Raw genomic sequence first — 22,500 nt, forward strand, 5'->3', positions numbered from 1 at the left:
AAGTGCATGTTCAACAATCAAAAAAGATTCGCTTAAAAGCACGAGAACGAAGAATGAACTTTGAGATCAGCATGCAGGATATTTCATGAATGAGCCACGGCACGGCATGTTCAATTGGTACGGTTATCTCTGATCGCTCACGGTCGACCCAGAAGTTAATACCAGATCTGTTCAGTTCCGTCGAACATTCCCTTCCTTTCGGATAGTCTACTGGGTAAATCGATCGCAAAGGGTACCCTCAAGGGCCAATTTATCAACAGTACTCAAGTACCAACAAATTTACACACTTTCCAAAATGGCCAATGCAGCGCATCGTCCAGACTCCGCATCCCATCAGCACCGGATTGGCGGTACGTTCCGTCTCGTGCCCTGAGGCCTGACGGTGGTCCACTAAAACCATCGGAACCCTCTCTCCGCGTCGGCAGTGGATCTGTTGATTTACCGTACTTTATGAGTTCCGCTTTATAAACTAATAATTTGCTGTTGCTACTGCGGTCAGCAGCAGCAGCAGCAGCAGCATCTAGTAGCCAGAGACAGCTTCGACATTATCGAGCCTCTCGGCTCGGCTCGATATAATCAAAGATAAATAATCTTCACTCATGGTAGCGAAAATAATGTCGGTCTGCAAGTTGACCGGAGACCCCGGACACTCCAATCATTCATGCAAGTTCTTGCTGGCATTTCATCCAGCGAGAAACTCGAGACCTCGGGAACCGCACAATGGAACTATGCGCAAGTAATTGCAATTCTGCACCCTTATGACCGCCTGATCCGTCGTGCCGTGCCATGCCATGTGCCATGCGCGTGTTTACCGCTAACGGCAAGCGTGGACCGGCACTGGTCGATGCTCTTCCAGTCGATGGTGCATCGTCATACGTACTGTCAACACCGGCAGGCCACCGGCCAACCCTAACGTATGTTCCACTCAGCGATATAGTGTCTGCCGCGTGCCTTTCCGCTGCTTGGTGCACCAGCAGCGCGATCGCTGGCAGCACGAAGTCGAAAAGTATAAATTTTCCTTCGCGCTTCGCAGCAAAGCATTTAGATGAAGTGGGCCGGGGCCAAGAGGTTAAATGTGCTGTCGCTGTTGCAGCATCCACCAGCGGGCAGGCCTAATCCTTGGCGCAGCACAGAGACCGTGTGCAAATTGCCATATTTTGAACAGAAGAATAGAACACTGCAACGCATGGCGCAGCAACAGCACATTGTTTTGTCATTCTTCCTTCCGCTACTGACACGCCAGGGATTTTAACGGAAATTTGAAGTGTTTGGATAAAGCGCCTACTTTTTTTTCCGCTGGCGACCATTGTATTTCTAAGCTAAAATGTGGTAGATATTTATTTGTTAATTAACATTATTGCAAACTACTACTTTTCTACTTTTTTCCTTTATTTTTTTTATTAGTGTTTATTTCATTTGTTTCATATCAATTAGCCCCTTTTATTGTATTTTCTAATTTTATTTCCTGTTTTCTAATATTCATTATTGTCTATTTCCTTAACTTGTTTTGAGTTCACTTTCTTATTTGCTTGTTTAAAAAATTATCTCATTTTGCTCCTACTTTCTACAAATTTCCACACCTTTTGCTTTTGCTACATCGAGTACAGAACAAGCTATACACATTTAAGTGTTGATTGATTCGAACCTCCATTGATTGAAAAATGCAAATCAAGTTGCTAGACTGAGTCGCTTCTATCGCCGAAATACCTATTGTCCTAATCTCGAACGAGCAGGTTCCCGGCAATGGCCACGCTGGTTTGCCACGATATGAGCGATCAGTGTAAATTGGGACAGCACTAAAGGCAGTGTTGCTTTACACTTTAAACCCGGCTGGTGGCGTCGCGGGCGCGGTCCTTCTCTAAAACCGATCAGCCTTCAGCCCGTGTCCTAGAGCCCCATCAGCCGTTGGAGCATCGTTAGTTAGTTAGAGCGCGATAGATGCGCACACGATGCGAGTGCGAGGTGTGTCGAAACCGTCGAAACCGGTGGCGTTGGTTTCGTTGGTATTTGACGGACGTGGTGGTTCGTGGCACCTTCGTGGAGAAGCACGCATCATCGTTTAAGGAGCATAAGGAGCTAAAGGACGAAAGGAAGGTTGGTTGAACCAGATGGCCGTCCGTCCGTCCGTCCGTGTCCGTGAGGCCCACAGTATATGAGATATTTTAAATGTGTAACTGCAGTGTTATCTATGATTGGGATCGTACTATGGCCTTCACAACACAAAGAGCATCCACAAATCCACGAGTCGAACAGCCCTAAAGGCGTCCTCCAACAAGCAGCAGCAACGGCAACTTTCCCTGGCTTTTTCTCCGCATTTTCCACCGGATTAAGGCCCCCTTTGTCTTCTGCTTCACACCACACCGAGGGCGCGCTGTATTGCATTTGGTGAAGTTTTTGTACCACCTTTTTCCTCGCGTGTGTGTGATGGTCGGTCGATGGTGGTGATGGTGGTGATTCTCCATAATTTAATGTTCACCAATTTGCGAGTGAGCCGCGATGTCGGCCACACGATAAAATATATCGAAATTTTAATTTAATAGTCTGCATCAACATCCATTTTCGGTATGCATTACGCAGTAGCACACAGTAGCCTGTCAGAAGCCTCTGCTGGGGGTTATCCTGAAGAGTACATCAAACCATAGTATGCTGTGTAGCATTTTTTTTTTTCGTGGCTAGTACAATAACGGATTTATTTGAAAGGATTGTGCCAGAAAGTAACTCAAGGATTGCAGTTCCTCGCATCGGGTCCGGGATTCCAGAAAACCACATTCCGAAACCTCAATCAGTATCTCCATCGTCACATGATTTTCAGTTTCTTCCAATACACCTCCGGTTTAACAAACAATCACGCTTCAGCCTGCAAGTAGTACCAGAGGATATTGTTAGACACACGTGCTGAGCACACGCACAACTCACACTCACACAAGCACATCGGACGTACGGACGTATACGCGGTGTGGAAGCATTTGAGAACTTTGAACCTAATTTAAACTTTCCCACCTAAAACTTGTAAATGAATTCCATCGCTTTCTGCCGCAAAGCTGATGCCAAGATTTTCCCCTTCGCGCCTTTGGTCGGCTACCTACGTACTACCCAAAATAGCCAGACATACTTCCTGAAGGTCGAAAGTGACTCAACTTCCTTATGGCCGCCACTACCCTCCTGGGAGCAGTAGAGCATTGATACCGGTTTCCTCGCTAGAAATCCAGCCCCTCTCGACCGAGGGTTGTAGCGATTTCGATACCATCCCATTGGCATTTACCGATAGATCGAACGGTTAGCGATGTTCGCAATTCAGCCAGAAAAAAACACACACACACATATTGTAGAAGCTAGATTTTCGCTTAAGTTTGTTAAGAGTAAATGCTGCATTTGTGTAATTCGTTTATAGAGCCATTGGCCAGAGCATCTCGAGCAGATCGATTAGCTAAGATTATAAGATTTCGTCAATCCAAGAGAAGGTAATTTGGATTTTTTAAATTAAAAATTACATCCAACCGTCGATCGATAACCACTTGCACAATCGCCAAAAATGTGAACTCCACCATGGACCGAAACAATCAATCAAAGTCGAAACTCGCTATAATATCGAAACATTCCTAAGCATCGTCTCTCTTTCACGGACACACGGACGGTTCAATGGCAATGGCAAAGGGGAACAATTGGTAGCACAATGTGCATGGTAAAAGACATCCACCAAGGATGGCCACCCCCAAGCCGCCAAACAGACACTCAGATACATCCAAACCTATATCCAGCGCCATGAAAAGACCACAACACCATGGGGTAGCTGGCTACCGGTAAAGGAGCAAGGAGTATTTTGCAAAAGTGTTGGTCGATTGCAGGAAGCGCGTGCCATCGCCAAACAGGGAGGGACGGGGGCGAGTGAGCGGAGTGGAGAGGAAATAAATTGACTCCTGATCGTCCTCAGGCCGATGGCAGCAGATTATTTGTTATTGATTATTACTTCCCGGGATTGTAAACATATGAAGCGTAAAATTAAATCAGTTTATCTCTAAAATAATATATACCTAATAAAAGGAAAAATTCGTCAGCCGGAACCGTCTGCCGGCCGGCCGTCCATCGACAGCAGCAGCAGCAGCAGCAGTAACCGTTTGCTATTAGAATCTCTCCCGCCGGGAGTTTTCACTTTCGTCCATTCCATCGCTCCATTCACGGAGCTGCCCTTCGGCATTCGGGGCCTTTCATCCAGGAGCAGGAGCAGGCTTTCCGCTTTCTCATCGAATCGACTGACCGGCGGAGAGCAGAATGGCTCCATTGAAATTTAGTCCATCCAAGAATGCGTTGGGAAATTGAAAAAATAAAACTTCCTCCTTGAAGCTGGATACTGAACTCATGGTGCTGATGATGATGATGGTAGTGGTGGCGAGGATGATGACGAAAGGACGCAACAAAAGACATTGATTTTTTGAACTGCTTCAATATCTGATCTTGGGTGTGGGTTTTGGTGGAAATAAGTTTGCGTAATGCAATGCGCACATGTAACAGCAACATTAATACAACCGAAACTGATTGAAAATAGACGAAATACAAAAGATGTGATAAAATACAAAAGTCGGGATGGATAAGGTCCAATAATCGAAGCATTACCACATATTGTTTCACCAATTGAGTTTGTAGTAGATGATTTCACCGACGTTTGATGAAATATACATGGATTAAATATACATACAATAAATATACATTAGTTTCCAAGTTTAGGTAAGATTCAAAGATATTTTCCTAGTGCATTTATTCAATCAACTACAGCGAGCTATTTCCTTTGAGTGTGCAACTATCCAAAGAAAAGCATGAACAATTGCGACTTACTCTTTCCTGTGCACTATTATGACAACAATCAGCTTCCTTAGGAGTTAAGTAACATTTAAGAACGATGCAAAAGGTACATATTACCAAATTTCTTGATTTCTTTCGCAAAACATTAAAACTTCTGTAAATCGAAACATAGCAACGAAACATTTAATTAAGATGAAATTGTTATTAAATTGCGTCTTTGTGAAAATAGTTCGAACTAGAACAAACGCTACTGGAACGTTTTCATTTAATGTAGATTTTAAATACCACATTTTTTAGCATAAACAATCGTTAGTTCATCAAAACAAGTTGATTGCTAAGGATTGTCTTAACACGTATTCGAGTTTCGGAATAATACACATTTTATAAGTTAACTTAATATGTCGTTAATGGCAAGAAATATTGACCAAGACAAATATGACCGTTCTACATCCATTGTTGTTTTTCAAATATAAAATCATTTTTATTGTTTTATCTTTAACTACCTGTTATTATGTTTTATAATATATTAAATTTTAAATTCAATTTCTTTGATTTAACGTATAGTGGTAGCAAATACAAATCTTAACCATTGTTTAAACTAATTGAGATTATCAAGGAATCCCACTTAGTGTTATGCAGCGACATAAAGCGAGAATAAGATTCTCTAAGTTCTGAAGCATTCTAATACAAATAGCTGACGGGATCAGCGCTCCAAGCGCAACTGTAGATTTGAAAGGAAACAAATGTCCACTCAAGGTCCTCTATCAAAGCTACAGGACCGTAGATGGCGTAAGTCCATGAGGGAATGAGGGAAATGAAGTTGAGCAAAAAGTCACCAGCTGGAAATGATTTACTACAGTTGGGTATCCCCTTTTGCATTTCCAACTGACGATAACAAATAGAGCAGGCCGACCAACCAACAACAAAAAAAATCAACAGGAGGAAACCCCGTAAACGGGAAAATTATTTGACCCAAAAAATTTAATTACGACTCGCCTCGGTTCCGGGGCTCGTTTCTCGGCGCCGGATTCTCATAGACAGCTCCACGGGAGATGGATTTGACTTTGGGGTCGTTTTTTAACGCTTTGCTTAAAATTCATTCACTGCCTGGTAACGGGTAAAAACTGTAAGAATGTCGAAAGTAGTAAGCCATGCACAAGAATTAGACCAGAAGCGCATGATCGCTCCTCAAGCTCCGCGGGAAAAGAATGGAAGTTGTCGAGCGAAGAGAAGTCCATTGATTCGTCCCACGCTCGGTGGTGAAGAGAGCGGGTATAAGCGAATCGCATCCAAACAAATGGCAAAATGTCCAATACCTATCCTTTTCGCGAGCTGCCCCACTCCACTTGCCGCAATGCAATTCACTTAAGTGACCCATTCCTTAAATTGCTCTGGGTGCGATCCTCGTCTCGCCTCGTCACTCTCGATACTCGATCTCGCACATTATTAATCATGCTGTCAAACTTAATTTCTTCTAATGGCAGACTACTCCATTAAAATATCATATTATTTCGAGAAAGTGCCCCGTGCCCCGTGCCACGAACGCCAAATATACGCCGCCCTAGCTCTTTGACACACGACAGTTCGCTACTGAAGTGGGAACAACAGAGGAAAAAGTTGGAAGGATATTTATTGGCAGCTCTGGAAGCACTGACGGCACTCGAGCTGGAATAGAATTATCACACATGACTTCAGGCACAGTAACTGCATCCAATAGATATTAACTAGTAGAAGCGATATTAATCGCTTCTAGTTAATGTTGTTCAATGAGCTATGAAAAACATTGTAAACTTTGCCTAAGTTAACTTATGAAACTTAACATAAAAAAAGTTCATGTAAGACGGTTACTTATCGCAAAAGCTCAGTAGCATTCGTATGCTCTGGCATAACATTATAGGTACAACAGAATGCTGTCTAAAGCCCTCCTCCATACACGTTAATATTATCCATCATACCACCTGTTCTTCATACATACACGGGAAAGTAATTTGCACGCCACACCGTTATTTCGTTGTCAAATGGCAGAGTTGAAGAAAAGATAAAAACTCTTACTTTATTTTTTTCTTTTCTGAACTTTTTTTAACCAATTATTAATGATTACTTCTTTTATGCAAAATTTCAAACAATGATTAATTTTGCTTCTCAAGTTTTTTTTTTACTGTAGTCACAAAACCTTTATTTACGAATGATTGTTGCACTCATACATCCGTGACCGAAAATTTCAGTCCATTTTTTTTTTTTCGAGCAATCGAGCTCACTGACGTTCAGATTGTTACAGATCATAACAAAACGGATGGATAATTTCAACGTGTATGGGACTGCTTAATGCTGACACGAGCATTGAACAAAATGGTAAAGCCCCATCCATTTAGAATCTGGACACACGTTTGTAATCAATGCAGCGCCTCTAGTAGCTCGCTTTGCAATTCTGTTGACAGCGTTTTAATCAATGTAGTCTGTTTATTTAGTGGTATTTATCTGCACACTCATTATTAAAACTCGATTTGACTGAAGAAAAGCTGCGAAAGTCTTGACATTTCCAAACTTAACTGGAAATACCGTATGCAAACGTTACTGGGGGACTTTTACCTTGATTTTAGCACAATAAAACACCCGAAAAGTGTAACAAATGCCCGATTCGGCAGACAAACGTGAATCAACAATCCTGGGATCTCCCAGCGTGATTCCACCAAGAAAAACTCACGACAGACGTCATAACAGTTCGGCAATTATGTTTAACCGAAGTTTTAAGGTCGTATCTTGTCAGAAAATCCTCAAATAGGACCCTAGAGCACAGCCTGATTGCACAAATCCGTGCTAGAAAGCTGTACGAACAAGTGTTGACCGAATTCAAACCATTTCGATGGACGAAAAAATGCATTTCAAAAAATACCGGGCAAAAAAATACTTTGCCAATCATAGAGGGAATGGTTTAGGAAGGGTTTGGTTTCTTTACGGAGATAAATTTACCCATAAGATGATGATTTGGCGTGGAATTTGACATTGTGGCGACAAATCAAATGTTTTCACCATTCGGGCAACGTTCATTCAAAATTTGTGCAAGAAAAGAGTGGCAACGGAACAGGATTTTGTCCTGCATTTGTCCACCAATGATCCTGTGTAAGTTTGGCATGAATTAGATAGCTGTTCTTGTTGAAGGTGTGGCGTTAATGTTTGGTATTCAAATAGATCGATTTCACAGGGAAAACTTCCAATCCAACTCGATAACAAAAATAACTGGATTTTCGTTCCATCGATTTCTATCGGACAATTTTCACAAGGAAACTTAAAAATTATATCAGAAATGTATAAAAACCCTCTGAAATGAGGATGATGTGCAATAAGAGTACAAAAGTCATATAAAAAATGAATAATATTATTAAAGGTAATAAGAAAACCTACAAAATGACACATTTATTTTCTTTTTACATCAATTTTTCGCTGAGATATGACCTATTTAGTGTGTCCAGATTCTAAATGGATGCGGCTTTAGTCAGCTGGACTGGAAAATGGTTCATATGTTTATTTCTAAAATCAATTCAATTTTGAAATACTTTATTCAGCTATAAAATAATGTTCTCAAAATAATGTGAACTGAGTTCACACATGATCGTAACGAACAAGATCGTAAGAAATACTGTGTGGCTCAACAAGTGTGGCGGTCTCTATCGATGCGGCAACAAAGCAATTGAAGTGGCACACTATGATTTTATATTGTTGCATCTGAGATCGGCCCTATCGATGGCTACATTCCCGTTCGATGTAGACTGATTTCTCGATAACAACTACACACAAAAACACAGTAGGCAGGAGAGTGCATCAAAAATGAAAAGAAAATATGGAATATGATGATGGCGCGTTACAAAATGTCGACGATAGAACCAAACAGACAGACACCATCCACGGATGGTAAAGCGAAGCGTGTTGTTGTCCATCTCTGCATCTCCCGATGCTGTCAACTCACACCAGACACTTCTCGTTACCTCCCTCTTTACCGCTGTAATCCAGTGATGGGGTGGGTTGGTGCGCTTTTGGGGAGGAGGAGCAAAATAAACGTAAAAATAATTTAATTACAAAAATTTATTTAATACACCCACCACCAACCAGCCAACCAACCACCACCCACCCACCCACCACGGCCAAGATCCGTCAGGATGAAGAGGGGATGAGGGAGCAAAAAGTCAATTCCAGCCATTCTCCAACAAACGGTGCGCGAGCTGACGAACCGTAACAACCGAACCGAAGAGCAAACGAAAAAACAAAAAAAAACCTCAAAAAAAACGAACCAACACCCACACCTACACAGAGCGCAGCCAAAGAAGGGTGGTGGAGGTTGGATGAAGAATTGGAAAATATTTTTAATGAATTTAATTAAAATTTTGTAATAGAACAGAGCATTGCGAACCATCCGAAGAATCGAAGGGTGGTGGAAATAGTGAGTTTTTTGGATGGGTGGGGGGGAGGGGTTGTTGCTGCTGAGAGACCCACCTGTCCAGTGATCACCAGTACGTACCACCGCCGGTGTCCACCGGAGATCGGAAGAGCGTCGCTCGCTGATGGTGGTTTCCCTCCTTCTCCTGCGCCTGCCACTTTCTATCCTCTCCGTCTGCATCACGACCAGGACTCGTTGACACGCCATTAGCACTCGCCCGGAATTCCCACCACCATCCACTTCTCCCGGCGGGAGTACCACAAAATCAGCGGCATTTTTTGTTATTAATTAAAACGAATAAATCAGTCTTGGGAAGGGGCAGGATTGGGGCCGATGGGCCGATGGGTTGAGGAGGAGGGGGGAGGGGGTTTAGCCAACCCCGTTTGGTGGCAGGAAAAGTGAAATTCCACCCACAAATGTTGTTTTCCTTTTTTTTTTGTCCACTCGTTTCATCCAGTTACCCTCCACTCCCGGCCCATCGATTCCTTTTATCACTGATTCGTTTTACACCTTCTGCCCGTTATTGGACACCATTGTGGGCCACTGAAGGGGAGGGTGGCGTGGGAGTAGGTGTGGGCGTGGGTGTGGAAATAACAAAATTGGGTCCGAGCGAAAGTTTACCGGAAACCAACGTGCCCGGAACCCGTTACTACTCTCCCGAGGGCAACGATCGATGCCACCATCCGCAGATGAGGGGAAGGGGAGGTGGATTCGTTAATTTTTGGCATTTAATTTGGCGCTCTTTGTCTCTTTCGTCCAGGTTTTCTCATTAACCAATTCCTTTTGATCAAAGATTTAATTGATCTGCGTGTATCTTTGATTGCGTTTTGGGTTTCACGGCTGAAGGAAGCCCCCCGAGTGAACGCCGGATTGATGTCCCGGAGTTGATGACAGACCTTAGAGCGGGAGGACGGACTAGATCGATCGTTAAATCTTGCTCCAACCCGGGCCCGAAAGCAACTGTCCCCCCCTACCATCGCCACCGTCTCCGTCAGCCTTCATCTGCTTTCCATTAGTCCTGGTTCTGGTGAATTTCACGCAATTATCAAATCACAATTCAATTCAATTAATCTAAAAGCTAGTAAAGCGAAGCGAATCAACGAAGCACTAGAAATATAGCTCATGCCATGGACCGTTTGCGGTGCGGAACGCGGCCAGCGGTATGCGGTCAAGTAACGGAAAGCAAACGCGCCGTGCCACGAGGGGAAAGGACAGTTGCCAAATGAATCGATTGTTGAACAAGTGGTTCTAGTTCCTTGTGGTGGTTCTGTAGCGGTAACGGCAAGAAATCTTTAAAATTAATTGGAAACACTGCCTTTGCGAAAGCAACATTTGAACAGGATAAGTGAAGAAATGCGTTCAATTAAGCAATAAGCATGATAACACGCAAGATATCATGTAGATGCATCGGTCAAGGCCACTGAGAGGTGATCTACGATTTGGAATAAGCGAAAGCTTTATTATCTATACAATATTTAAATTGGATGCTTGTTTTCTTCTACTATAATTTTTATAAGATAGTATACATGTAATGCTATAATGAGCATAACTCAATTCCCAGTGTTCGCTTTTATGTTTGATTATGAGCTATGATTAGCTTGAGATCGCTTATCAAGACATTCCATTTTATCGCAAATTTTCACCGCCATTTTTAAAGGAGATTCACGTTGCATGTCGGTATGACCATTGAAATTGCAAGTAACTTGCTACACATTACTGTGGTTACTGCACAATAGCATACTCTGAACATGGCGATTTAATCAGTTGTTTTGAAACAACTAAAGAGCCGCCCGTAAATATATGAATGGCACTGGACTTTATCGTCAGATGCTATTGTATAATAGTTTCAATACCATTATGTTCATGCTGTCTTATTTACATTTTGTTTACTTTGCTTTATTTTGTTTTATATTTATATATTTTTTTTTCTTTTCATTTACGGTATAGCTTAATCTTGATCTCAAATGATCTGCTGTAGAGTGACTCGATCATATTCGATGTGCATTTAGTAGGCGATGCTGCTGTAATTGCTCATTGCATGAAAATAAGCCAAATGGGAACTACTTTGATTTTGTTACTGCATAATGGTGTCCTTTTTCATAAGAAAAAAGCATTTGCCGAACCGTTACATTAGTCTTAGGGATGCCTTCGCAAAATTGTTAAGATTTCTTGATTTTTCAGTTCTTTCACACGACATTTCCTGGAAATTTTAAATTGTCACATTTGCCGATAACAACCAGCCTGTCAGAAGATGACATTATTGCTCGAATTATTTCTTTTACGCACATGTGTCTCATTAATCAATTCCAATCAGTAAAATGAACGCTACAAGAACGCATCAATGTAATTATTTTTAATGCAAATTTATTTTTAGTTTAAACACCCAAACGTTTTTTTTTCTACATAATCTCCTGATTCCGAAACACATTTTTGCCAGCGGATAGGCAGCTTTTTAATATATTTTTCGTAGAAAGATGTTGGTCGTGTTTGCAGCCAATTGCGCAAATGAGGTTTCATCCACAGTATCATTGATGAATCTTTTGTCTCCCAAAATTTCCTTGAGAGAGCTAAACACACGAAAGTTACAGTCACTGCAAGGAGGGTCTTCCAATTTTTCCAACCTCAGTTGCTCCATTTTTTCCCTAATAATGGCTGCAAGTGTTTATGGGCGAGGTTTGTCATGAAGATAATCATGTCATGTTTGTCATGAAATAAAAAAATATTAACAGAAGCGGTCACAATTATTGTCCTGTAGTGATACGAGGTCTATCATTCTCAGTAAGCCGTCTAAAGGATTTAATGTTATGCGCTCTTAGGCTGTTACGAGGTCTGCGGTTATGGCTCTCATTTTCGAACCAATACCCAACAAGATTTTTTTAAGCTATGCAACCACTCTGCCTCGCGACAGTGTCTCTTCCCGAAAGTATGCAGTCGATCTCCTCAAGATTTCGATCAATTTTACGCCTTCTACTGCGAGTATCTTGATTAAAATATGTTGCGCAAATGACGCGAAGGAACCTTAAGCTCCGAAATCGTTACTATGGACACTGGGAGAGTCAAGGAGGCGATCCAGGGCGCTTCCTATTCTTGACAAACCAACCAAACAACTAAAAAGGCGAGAACGTTCTATCTTCATTTTTGCGAGCGTAGGACGAAAAGTCTCGTTTATATTTGATTCACCCTCGTATTTGAACATATCAATGAGATAGTTTTCTAATTTGTCAATAACATTGAAGCAGTTTTTAGCCGGAAGTGGCAAGAGCAGGCTGAACAAGGAAGCGCGTAGCACAATGCCAAACACTAATGCACAAAATAAAAGCATATAAAGTGATTGCAGCACTCCCCGCAACCGTCTAGCCGACGCGAGCCACTGTGCAAATAAACTACGGAAAAATACAATCTTAAAACGAATGGTGAGGGAGGAGGGGGAGGGCGCTGGCCCCAAACGATGTGGCTCTCCTCACTAACGAGCCCGCGCTGGAAAAAAAAGCCGAACGACGAAAAACGGCGTGACCGTCCGGCCGTCCGGCGGATACAGAACAAAAGAAAATTAATTATAAAAAGGATAATAACTTTCCTTCCGCATCTTTAATCTTTTGCAGATAATTAAAAAATTATAATTAGAATACACTAGCGGGCCTCCCCCCCTGCCCGAGCTCGACCAGGAGCGTGTAGCCCTCTAGCCAACACTCGTGTAGCTCTCCTTATTCGCCCGTCCAGGCCACCACATCGGGTACGGGTAGACTACTAGTATCCACTAGCTTCCCCCCTAGCCGGATGGGTGCAACCGCGTGATGGATGCGAAGTTGATGGCAAGAGGGACATTAAAATCCGACCGCGCAGGATCTTAAGAATCATCTTTCTTTCGGATGACTTTTCCTTTCCTCAGCCTTTGCTTCCCCCCGGAGCGAAACGAAAGTGTTTACCGACAAAATGAAGCGTAAAATTAAGGAAAACATATCCTCGGCCTGACATTTCATCCAGGAGGATACACACCGGAGGGTGAACGCATTTTTTTTTCACCAAGCAGTTTTCATTATACATACGAACCTCACTGTATCTGCCGTATACCAGTATATCATTGCAATTATACACCGCAGATGCAGTAGAGAATTTACTCCTGCACTCCCGGTACAAAGTAGACCGCGGAATTTTGAATTTTCTAAACAAAAAAGCGTTAGTCAAAATTTAATGGGGCCCAAAAATATGGCTCATGGGAAGTTGGCCGGAAATGGTTTCACCGGAAAGAACCATCTCGATTCCATCTCTTTATGTATTCGTGTGTGTTTGTCAGTATGTGTGTGTGTGTGTGCTAGTGACTGGCGCTTAGTAACGACATTGGACGATGTCCTGCTAGGGGCTTTCCAGCGCCTGCTAGGGGCTTTCCATCATCACAAACATTTCCAGGAGCCACGCAGCCAGCCTGCAGCAACGAAACAGCTGACAGGCGGCTGCATCGTCAAACCGCACACCGCGCAATGCGAAAAGAGTTGCAGAGAATAAAGTGAAACGAAACGAAACGAAACGAAAAAAAAAACCACGAGAGTCCAAAACTGCTCTCGCTGCCGCTGCCGCTGCCGCTTCCTGCGGCGCGTACAATGTTTAATTAGCTAAAGTTAATTAATTTTTTACGTGTTTTCGCGAAAAAGATATTTAACTTTCCATCTGCCTCCCATCCCATCACCCCAAATGCTCATGCGTCTGTGTCTTACTGCCCTCCGAAGCCGCCAGCGCAGTCAGCGAGCGAGACGGTCCGTTCTTTTTTCATTTTTTTTGTTTTGTAACTGTGATGGTCTGTGAGATTGTCGACCGGATGGCCAGCAATGGGAGGACTCCATCTTGGTTCCGGTTGCAGTGCTGTAGCATGCCGCTAGCACGCTTGGCATGGTGTTTTGTTATTTTTTTTTTGTTTTGTTTCATCGTTCCTTTCCTCCCATATTGCAATCCCCCCCCGCACTCTTTGCCGCCACCCCCCGCAGTGCACGAAGTTCCCCTCTAGCGTACTGGTGGAGAACATTGAAGGACATTTTTCACAATTAATTAATCTCGACTTTTCTCTTCTTTGCCTTTCGTTTTTGTTCCTTCGTTGCACCGGTTATAGCCCGCCGGAGAAAATCTCCTCACCGGTAGTGTCGGCGGTGGACGTATGCCATCAACCAACGCTAATAGACCTCCATACGTAACAGATAAACTGGCATTACCGAATCAAGGGCAACAGCAACAGCAGCAAACCATGGCCCCGACCTCCTCGTCGCCATCGACATCATCGGCCAACTCGTCCGCCTCCTCCTCATCCTCCTCCTCTGCTTCCCTATCGCTATCGGCGTCTAGTGGCATCGGCGGCACCCCCATGTCGATGGCCTCATCGGGCGCTGCGTTGCTGACTTCACCAACACAACATCAGCAGCATCCAAACCAAGCATCCCAGCAACAGCAGCAGCAGCAACAGCAACATCATCCGAGCAACCTGGGACCGCACCGAGATGACGGTTCGAGCGGTTACGGTAGTCCAGATTCCGAGACGTTCGAGACACCGAACCACGCAAACAACCAATGACGATCGATGCCTTGACTGCCCAAGGTACGCTAAACGCGTTCGCGATAACGGGACACGCTGGACTACTGCGAACTGACGAGAGTAACTGCTTGTAGGTGGCAAGCACTATACGATGCTTTAAAGAAAAACGAGCAACAACTTGTATACATAGACTAGTTTAATAAATGCGATTTGCTAGCTGCACAAGATTGACCACGTGGCTACCACAATCAATCGCACGTGCCGTGGTTTCTTGTGGGACGAGAAGGTTATAACATGGAGCACATTACTTCTCGTTGAACATCTCCGGCGTTGAAATATTGACGCGAGAAGTATTAACAGAATTGTATTTTCTTCAGATTTGCATACCAAGCAATGAAATGCGATTGCGTATTGCTGTGGATTGTGTTATGCTAGACGGAACGAAAAAAAAAACGAAAAAAACAAGAACCAGAATCTTTCCGACGCAATTTTACAATGGGCTATATTGTTTACCCATTTGGGGGGCAAAGTGTAGGTAAGAAAAGGTACAATTGCAGTCAGACATAAACGATTTAACTTTTCCAATCGTTTAATGTGGAGCGCACTAGTGATCTATAGCACCAGTTTGTCTTGTAGCAGTGAGCGCAATCGATGCATACTACTAAAGTTCCATTGAAATTGATACATTAATTTGTTGGTTTTGTGATTTTCAACGTCTACAGGATGTATAATCCGAGTGGTACACATCGTTTTGCTTGGTTTATGATGATGCAGATCAGAGTTCTAGGTCCGTCTATGAATTGTTTGGACCGATTAGGAATGAATACAAACGTTTGCATAGCAGACTTGTACCAAGAGAAGGAAACATTCCAAAGAAAAGTTCAAACAAGGCACACCTAGCCTAGCTACAATTTTACGTTTGCTTATCTACATGCTGTCTCCATATTTACTTTCGTACGTTACGTGCAAATCCATGCCATTAAGGAAGGATATATTCGTTCAATCAGTCTTGTTTCGACGAAAATTCATATCTCAAGAGAATAACTAATGCTGAAGCTAAGGCGGATGTCGCAGGAGCAGCAGGAAGTCGCAATCGAAAATCTATGTAGCTCCTTGAAGTAAGTGTTAAACATTCTTCCTTTGATGATCTACTGGATACGTACACGGGTTGTGTATGTGTTATTAGAACCATTCATCATTTTACGCACCGCCTTGCAAGTGTTTTATTTTACGAGGTACAGTTATATGTACATTAACGCCGTTTCTCCGTTTCTATTAGCGACACACAGATGGAAAACAAAAGCATACTCATAAATTCGTCTGACGACTTTTCGTTAACTAGATGCTCATTCATTTACTTTTGGCTTGCATTTTTTGTTCACTAAAGGGCCTTTTCACTCACCCACTTCAAACATGTGCTCCGGTATGTGTGTGCAACACATTAATTACATATCTTATGCTAAGTTCCTTCGATGTACAAAGTTGTAAAAATTGTTGACTCGTTCCATTAGTTTGTGAATTGTTTCCTCCTTGATTTGCGAAGACAAGCTCCTCGTTGGTCGTTTGCAAAATATTAGAATAGTAGAACCGCTATTTGAAACATTTCTTTCCTCGCACATGAAACCAAATACAATGAAAATGATGGATGTTGAAAAAAGAAACCAAATAACACACGCACCAGACGGAAGCTAGGAAACATGCAACAAGCTGAAAACTTGTGAAAAGCATGTCGAATCGATGCGTGAAGGGTATACTATTACCTTACTTGAAAATGACATTATAATTACAAACCCCCGGTGCACAAACGAGCGGAGAATCGGAGAGAGAGTCGAAGGTCGCCCATATAAGCATGCCTAGCGGGGGTGGATATGAAGTAGAGCTTACTTAATTCACTCACTAAGAATAACGCGAAAAGCCTACGCACGCAAACAAGCTCGTCAAAGCTGGGGATGGAGAGATTCTTTAACTTCCTTTAAACTAACCCGGGGTACACTTACGCATGCTCTCTTACGAAGGATCAGTTTGTAAGAGACAAGGCAGAAGATACGAACTTTACCATTAATAAGCACATATTGTAAAGTAAGTAAATGTAAATATCACCGTTTCAATACCCCAGAAAATAAGAGATAACAGCTGAAATAAAACCAAACAACGCCATACTGAGATCAATCTGATGGAGCTATTCATTGACCATTGAACAGGAAAATTCATATAAACGGTAAGTGTAAATATGTGTGGTCACCGTTACATTACGTTCAAATAATGACGAATGATTAAGAATGTTACATACCTCCATCACGCTGATCGCAGCAATCTCGACTACCTTGGAACGCGTACTGGAAAAAAGTATTTTTTCATACGCCTACTACATTCCGGTTAACTACTAAACATTGAAATATGTAACCAAGGTAATAATGAATACAGAACAATTCATGAAACAAATCTCAATCTCCCGTGGTATATTTGCTCGGCAGTGGTTCTTATCGATAGTAAATACTTTTCTAACGTTTGTTAATTCTGTTTCCTCGTTATACTAATATTCGCTGAGTGGCCACATGGTCTTCGTAAAAATGCTTAGGATAAACAAAAACTCTACCCACGCGACACTTCAACATGCGATCATGTTCAAACACCTCGTGGTTCCAGAGAGATTCATCAGATCAGATCATAGCAGAGGCGGAATTGTGTGATTGTTAAGCATTACCACACAACACGGTAGATGGACTGTGTAGTGGGATTCTTGTTAGATAGGAAGACTTTCTTACAAAATCCTATGGTAGCGTTTCAAGTAGCAAGAACTGCAACTAATTGTGCACCTAATTGCAGCTTGGCATCTACAAACTTTCATCTACCTTCGAAGCCAGTAACTTCAAAATTCATCGTGTCTCGTTAGCGCTTCGCCAAAGTCCGTAGCCTGTGAGCCAACGAAAAGATCATACTTTTCAATGATTTCATCCTTGGTCAGCTTCTCATCCGCATCCGAGTCCGCTTCATAGATCAGATGGCGGGCCTCTGCTTCGGCGTGATCGAAGTGGGCCGGTGTGATCCAATCTTTCACCTCTTCATTATCCATAAAACCATCCTTGTTCTTGTCACTGCAAAGCATACGCCCCGAACGGAAAAACGATTAATGATATATCCTTCGCTAGTCGCTTCTCCCACTTACCGGAAGTTTGAGAAAGTTTCCCGCTCATGTTTCACCCAATCGGGTTCCTCTTCGTTTTCCTCCCCCACGCGATACATATCACCGATGTACTCCTCCACCGACACCTTACCGTCGTTGTCCTTATCGATGTCTTCGATCGTTTCCGTCACGACCACATCGCGCATATGATCACTCTCTTCCGGATGCAGGAAATCGGTAAACTCTTCCTTCGTCAGTTCATCATCGCCATCACGATCGGCGATACCCCAACGGCGACGATCACGCTTCATCATGGCACGATACGAAAAATGCTCATCCGCCGGATGATCGGACCCTTCGCGTGAGGCCAGCTCATCCAGAAAACCGTACACATTCTGCCGATACGTGTCCCAGTGCAGCTTTTCCGTATTGTTCGTATTGTGGGTCTTCCACTGCCGGTTGACATCATCGTCTATGTAGCGCCGCTGCGTGTACTGTATCCACGCCTTCAGTTCAGACAGATTAACGAACCCATCCTTGTCTCCGTCAATTTTATCTACGATTAGTCTGATGCGACAACGAAATCATTGCAACCAATTAGTGTCATCGCCATCATAATCATCATCACCGTCGTCGTCGTCGTCGTTGTGCTCCTCATCATCCGAAAGGTTCGTTTCCGCAAAGCGCACACTCGGACACTATGGCCCAGTTTCTTTTGTTTACTTACCCCAAGCGGCGTCGGCTTTCGTCCGCCTCTAGCTGATCGAACGTTTTGGCAGCTTCACCCAAAAATGCTTCGTGATCGTACTGCTTGTTGTGCTCATCGTTCTGATAATGCTGCACATGGCTGAGTGGATCATGATCCAGTACACGCTTCTCTTCCGGTTTCGGTATAGCCGAGACTGCATAGCTGAAGAGCAGGCAGATGCCTGTCGTGTGAATGAGGATCATTTTGCTCGTCAACCAGCGATCCAGAGGAAATCCTTCCAACGCAAGCAAAGCACCGGCCTACTGCCACACGCAACGTGACACTAATTGTCTTGATTTGCTTGGAATATTCTGCAATATTGTAGATGCAATGGAAGAAAAATATTAAACGTAGATCCGAGAAGGCCTTCGAATGGTGGCCGTCCATTTAATGGGGGACGAAAATATTCTACGAAAATTTTAACTAAGTTCTTCTGATCGAAATATACCGGTTTAGAACACATTTTAAATTCAACAATATTAGCAATTTAGTTTGATATCAATAGTGTTCAATTCACATATTCCAACTTATGAATAATCTTTATCATCACTGAGAGCTATTCAATGGGGAGAGATGGTTCTATACAACTACTCGCGGACTGGAGAAAATAGATCACGACAGTAACCACGTTGCTCTCCGTGCTGCACTAAAAATATGCCACGTCAAAGGTGCCACGTTGTACCGAAACGCGTCACGGACGGTTATGAATATCTATTACAAACTTACCAACCAGAGACTCCGCGCAGTTGATCGTCCAAAATGGAGCTGCGATCTGTTCGGCAATTGGATTTCTGCTCTGTTTTGATCACTTTTTATGTCTTATCGAGCGGGATTCTAATCCAACTCAAACTAAAGAACTATGATGGTGCACATCGGATGCAGTCCGGACCTCGACTAAACCCGGCAGCTCTTTTCAATGTAAACAAACTTCGCACAGCAGGACTGGACACATGTGGTCTCGGTGGGCCACGAACCAATTCAGTCCAACAGAAGGGGAGGAAGAAAAACGAGAGCAAGTGAAACCATTCGCGGCGGAATGTTCTTGAATGCTGACGCTGCCAACCAATCCTACGCCAGAGTGGACTACGCAAAGCGAAAGAAACCCTTTGCCTTTCAGCCCATCTTCCGCCCATGTCTCCTGATTGTCGTCTATGGCGATAGGCATGGTAACCGCCGACACCATCATGCCGATAAGCGAAAACGCAGACGCCGTGGACCCCGTCATCGGGTGGTCTCATCGTCCGTAGTACAGCCTCTGTGTCTGTTGTTCCTCCTCCTTTGTCGTTCTACTAAAACAATCGCTGCCTATCGCTGTCTTTCAAATTAATTAAACAGTTTAGAACAGAACAAGTGTGTTCCGTTATTCGTTAAGTTATCAAAACATGCTCAACCAAAGAGAAATCTTGGACAGTGACAAAGATCTCAACTTCTTCGTTAATGCTCATGTAGGAGAAACGTTAACCAATCGGCGTCCCTCCTAAACTTCGGCCTTCCCAGCGGTAGGTTGCACAAACCGTTTTTCACGCGGTGCGAGTCAATGGAAATATCATGTGCAACAGATGAGCCGCAACGCCTGCTAGTTCTGTGCGTGGTAGGGTTCCATGGCATCGTCTGGAGGAGTAGCAAATGCTTGAGACGAAAATAACACCCTAGGATGATACAAAGTGCGCTACGCTTCGGAACAGACAAACCTTTTGTTAAGCAAACTATTTCACTGTGCAGCAATCACTACTTTGATGAGCTTATACGAAAATATGGCTTAAAAAAAGCTTTCACCAGACGGAAGAGAGGCCATTAAAATTGTGAATACTTATTATTTAACCGTCATTCCGGAGTTTTTCTAACGTTGATTTTTACTGAATTAATGAGAGAAACCCGGATGCGGATGCTGCTAGCTCCCCCCCCCCCCCCCCTCAACGCCCACGCCCGAAACTGATCAATAAAGTTCGCTTCCAGCTCATAGCCTTGGCGATACCATATTCACATGCATATAACGTGCACCATATGTGTGATTATGCTCGCGCTACACGGTAAAAGTGCATTGAAATCGTTGTAATTCAATCCTTTTGCTGACGAATCAGTAAAATCGTCCTAATCGTAATCGAATCCGGTGGCAAACCGCTGGCTGACTGGCTAGGAGTAGCGAATTCCATTGACCTGTTGTAGTTGTAGTTATAGCAAACGCAAAATGTACTTACCCTGCACAGGATACCACTATCACCGGCGAAAAACTAACTACCAGTATTAAATAGAACACATTTTTAAGTAAACGATTTATACTACGAAAATTGTAAACAAAACTGGACAGCAGGCTTCTTTCACGCACCCGTATAACAAAAAGTCTTTAAAGCGGCCGGCTATTGGCCGGTTTATGGTCGGTTAGTGGCCGGTTAAACAGACAGGCCGATTGCGCGAGAAACCGCGCGGACCGGATTTGTTTACAGATTTTTGGCGAAGGAAAATCGTTGCCGGAAAATCGTTGGTGGCGTTCTTCCGCGTAGTGCTGCAACTTTAGATTTTATTCGAAATGGCTGAAGCGGCCACTGCATCCAGTTCGCAGGCCAAAAGTGCGCCAACGAACAGTCCAGTGTGTCTCATCGTGCTCGGTATGGCCGGGTCGGGGAAGACCACTTTCGTGAAGAAGCTGGCCCAACACCGACACTCGAAAACGGGCACGTTACCCTATCTTATTAATCTGGATCCGGCATGCCGCGAAACGCCGTACCCGGTGAATATCGGTAAGCCAGCAGCAGCATCTTGCATGGCCCGTGGTCCGTTTTCTTAATAATATCATCCGATTTTCAGATGTCCGCGACACGGTAAACTACAAGGAGGTCATGAAGTGCTACAATCTCGGTCCGAACGGTGGAATCGTGACGGCCTTGAATTTGTTCTCGACAAAGTTTGGCGATGTGATCGAAGTTATCGAGAAAGCTCGGGATAAGCATCACTATTGCGTGCTGGACACACCCGGACAAATTGAGGTGTTCACGTGGTCGGCTTCCGGAACCATTATCACCGAGGCGTTGGCTACCGCATTTCCTACGGTGGTCGTGTACGTCATGGACATCGTGCGATCGACATCTCCCACCACCTTCATGTCGAACATGCTGTACGCCTGTTCGATTCTGTATAAGGCACGGTTGCCCTTTGTGATAGTGATGAACAAGATCGACGTACAGGAGTGCGATTTTGCCGTGCAATGGATGCAGGATTTCGAAGCCTTTCAGGATGCACTTCAAAACGAAACCGCTTACGTGAGCAACCTTACCCGTACGATGTCGCTAACGTTAGACGAATTCTATCGTAATCTGAAATCGTGTGGCGTCTCTTCGCTGACTGGCATTGGCTTTGAACACTTCTTCCAGCTTGTCGATGAAGCAGCTAAGGAATATGAAACGTAAGCAAACACCAGCACATCACCATGCACTCAACCCCGCTTTAACCATGTAAATGTTATTTCAGTGATTACAAGCAGGAGTACGAGAAGCTCCGAAAAGAGAAGGAAGAACAGAGCAAACGGCAGACTGAGGAGCAGTTAGCACGAGCTGCACGTGAGGATATGGGAGAAGAGATACAGCTTGGTAACGAAACCAACGTAACAACCGAGCGGAATGATAGAATTTACTTGAAACATCCAGCAAATGAGAGCTCCGACGATGATGAAGGCCAGGAAGATGATGGCCCTGCTGTGGCACCAGGTAAGAAAGTCGAGGCTAGCCTTCCGACACTATTTTGCGCAATTTATTCTCACGAAATATGCATTAATTGTCTAACAGGTGATGATGAAGCAGAGGAGATGAATTTCAACACTTTCCTTCAACAGCATCGGCGGCAGCAAAACGAAAGGCATCAAAAACAAACTAACAAATAAATACTTG

General features: G+C 43.6%; 3 protein-coding genes across 5 annotated transcripts in view; 2 read left to right on the top strand and 1 right to left on the bottom strand.

The window, feature by feature from the left end:
* LOC125955761 (LIM/homeobox protein Lhx6-like) overlaps positions 1-15,564 on the top strand; it is a 94,045-nt gene extending 78,481 nt beyond the window's left edge. For both annotated transcript variants that reach the window (XM_049686911.1, XM_049686912.1), the window contains one exon: positions 14,331-15,564. In XM_049686911.1, the coding sequence (XP_049542868.1) occupies positions 14,331-14,786 (456 nt within the window). In that variant the 3' untranslated portion in view covers positions 14,787-15,564. The remainder of the gene's footprint in view (positions 1-14,330) is intronic.
* A 1,612-nt stretch (positions 15,565-17,176) lies between these two features.
* On the bottom strand, positions 17,177-20,939 carry LOC125953729 (calumenin). 2 transcript variants are annotated; one of them, XM_049683483.1, is made up of 4 exons: positions 20,818-20,939; positions 18,599-18,930; positions 17,914-18,438; positions 17,177-17,842 (listed from the first exon to the last, which is right to left on the bottom strand). In XM_049683483.1, the coding sequence occupies exons 2-4, from the start codon at positions 18,820-18,822 to the stop codon at positions 17,617-17,619; spliced, it is 975 nt and encodes a 324-aa protein (XP_049539440.1). In that variant the 5' UTR covers positions 18,823-18,930; positions 20,818-20,939; the 3' UTR covers positions 17,177-17,616. The 2 variants fall into 2 exon arrangements, with proteins under 2 accessions (XP_049539440.1, XP_049539439.1); XM_049683482.1 differs by lacking the exon at positions 20,818-20,939 and adding an exon at positions 19,346-19,700.
* Positions 20,940-21,089: 150 nt separating this feature from the next.
* The window catches only part of LOC125957799 (GPN-loop GTPase 1), a 1,434-nt gene continuing 23 nt past the window's right edge, over positions 21,090-22,500 (top strand). The window contains exons 1-4 of the mRNA XM_049690721.1: positions 21,090-21,357; positions 21,425-22,019; positions 22,085-22,320; positions 22,399-22,500. The exon at positions 22,399-22,500 is cut by the window's right edge and continues 23 nt beyond it. Coding sequence (XP_049546678.1) covers positions 21,147-21,357; positions 21,425-22,019; positions 22,085-22,320; positions 22,399-22,493 — 1,137 coding nt within the window. The 5' untranslated portion in view covers positions 21,090-21,146 and the 3' untranslated portion in view covers positions 22,494-22,500. The remainder of the gene's footprint in view (positions 21,358-21,424; positions 22,020-22,084; positions 22,321-22,398) is intronic.

This window comes from Anopheles darlingi, chromosome 3 (genome assembly GCF_943734745.1).
Source record: "Anopheles darlingi chromosome 3, idAnoDarlMG_H_01, whole genome shotgun sequence".
NCBI classification, from domain to species: domain Eukaryota; kingdom Metazoa; phylum Arthropoda; class Insecta; order Diptera; family Culicidae; genus Anopheles; species Anopheles darlingi.

Bases quoted from the DNA above. Each gene is read 5' to 3' on its own strand.
- LOC125953729 (XM_049683483.1), bottom strand. From the start codon at position 18,822: ATGATCCTCATTCACACGACAGGCATCTGCCTGCTCTTCAGCTATGCA. The intron at 18,439-18,598 runs GTAAGTAAACAA...TTGTCGCATCAG, and splicing joins GAAAGCCGACGCCGCTTGGG to ACTAATCGTAGATAAAATTG. The intron at 17,843-17,913 runs GTAAGTGGGAGA...TATGCTTTGCAG, and splicing joins GAAACTTTCTCAAACTTCCG to TGACAAGAACAAGGATGGTT.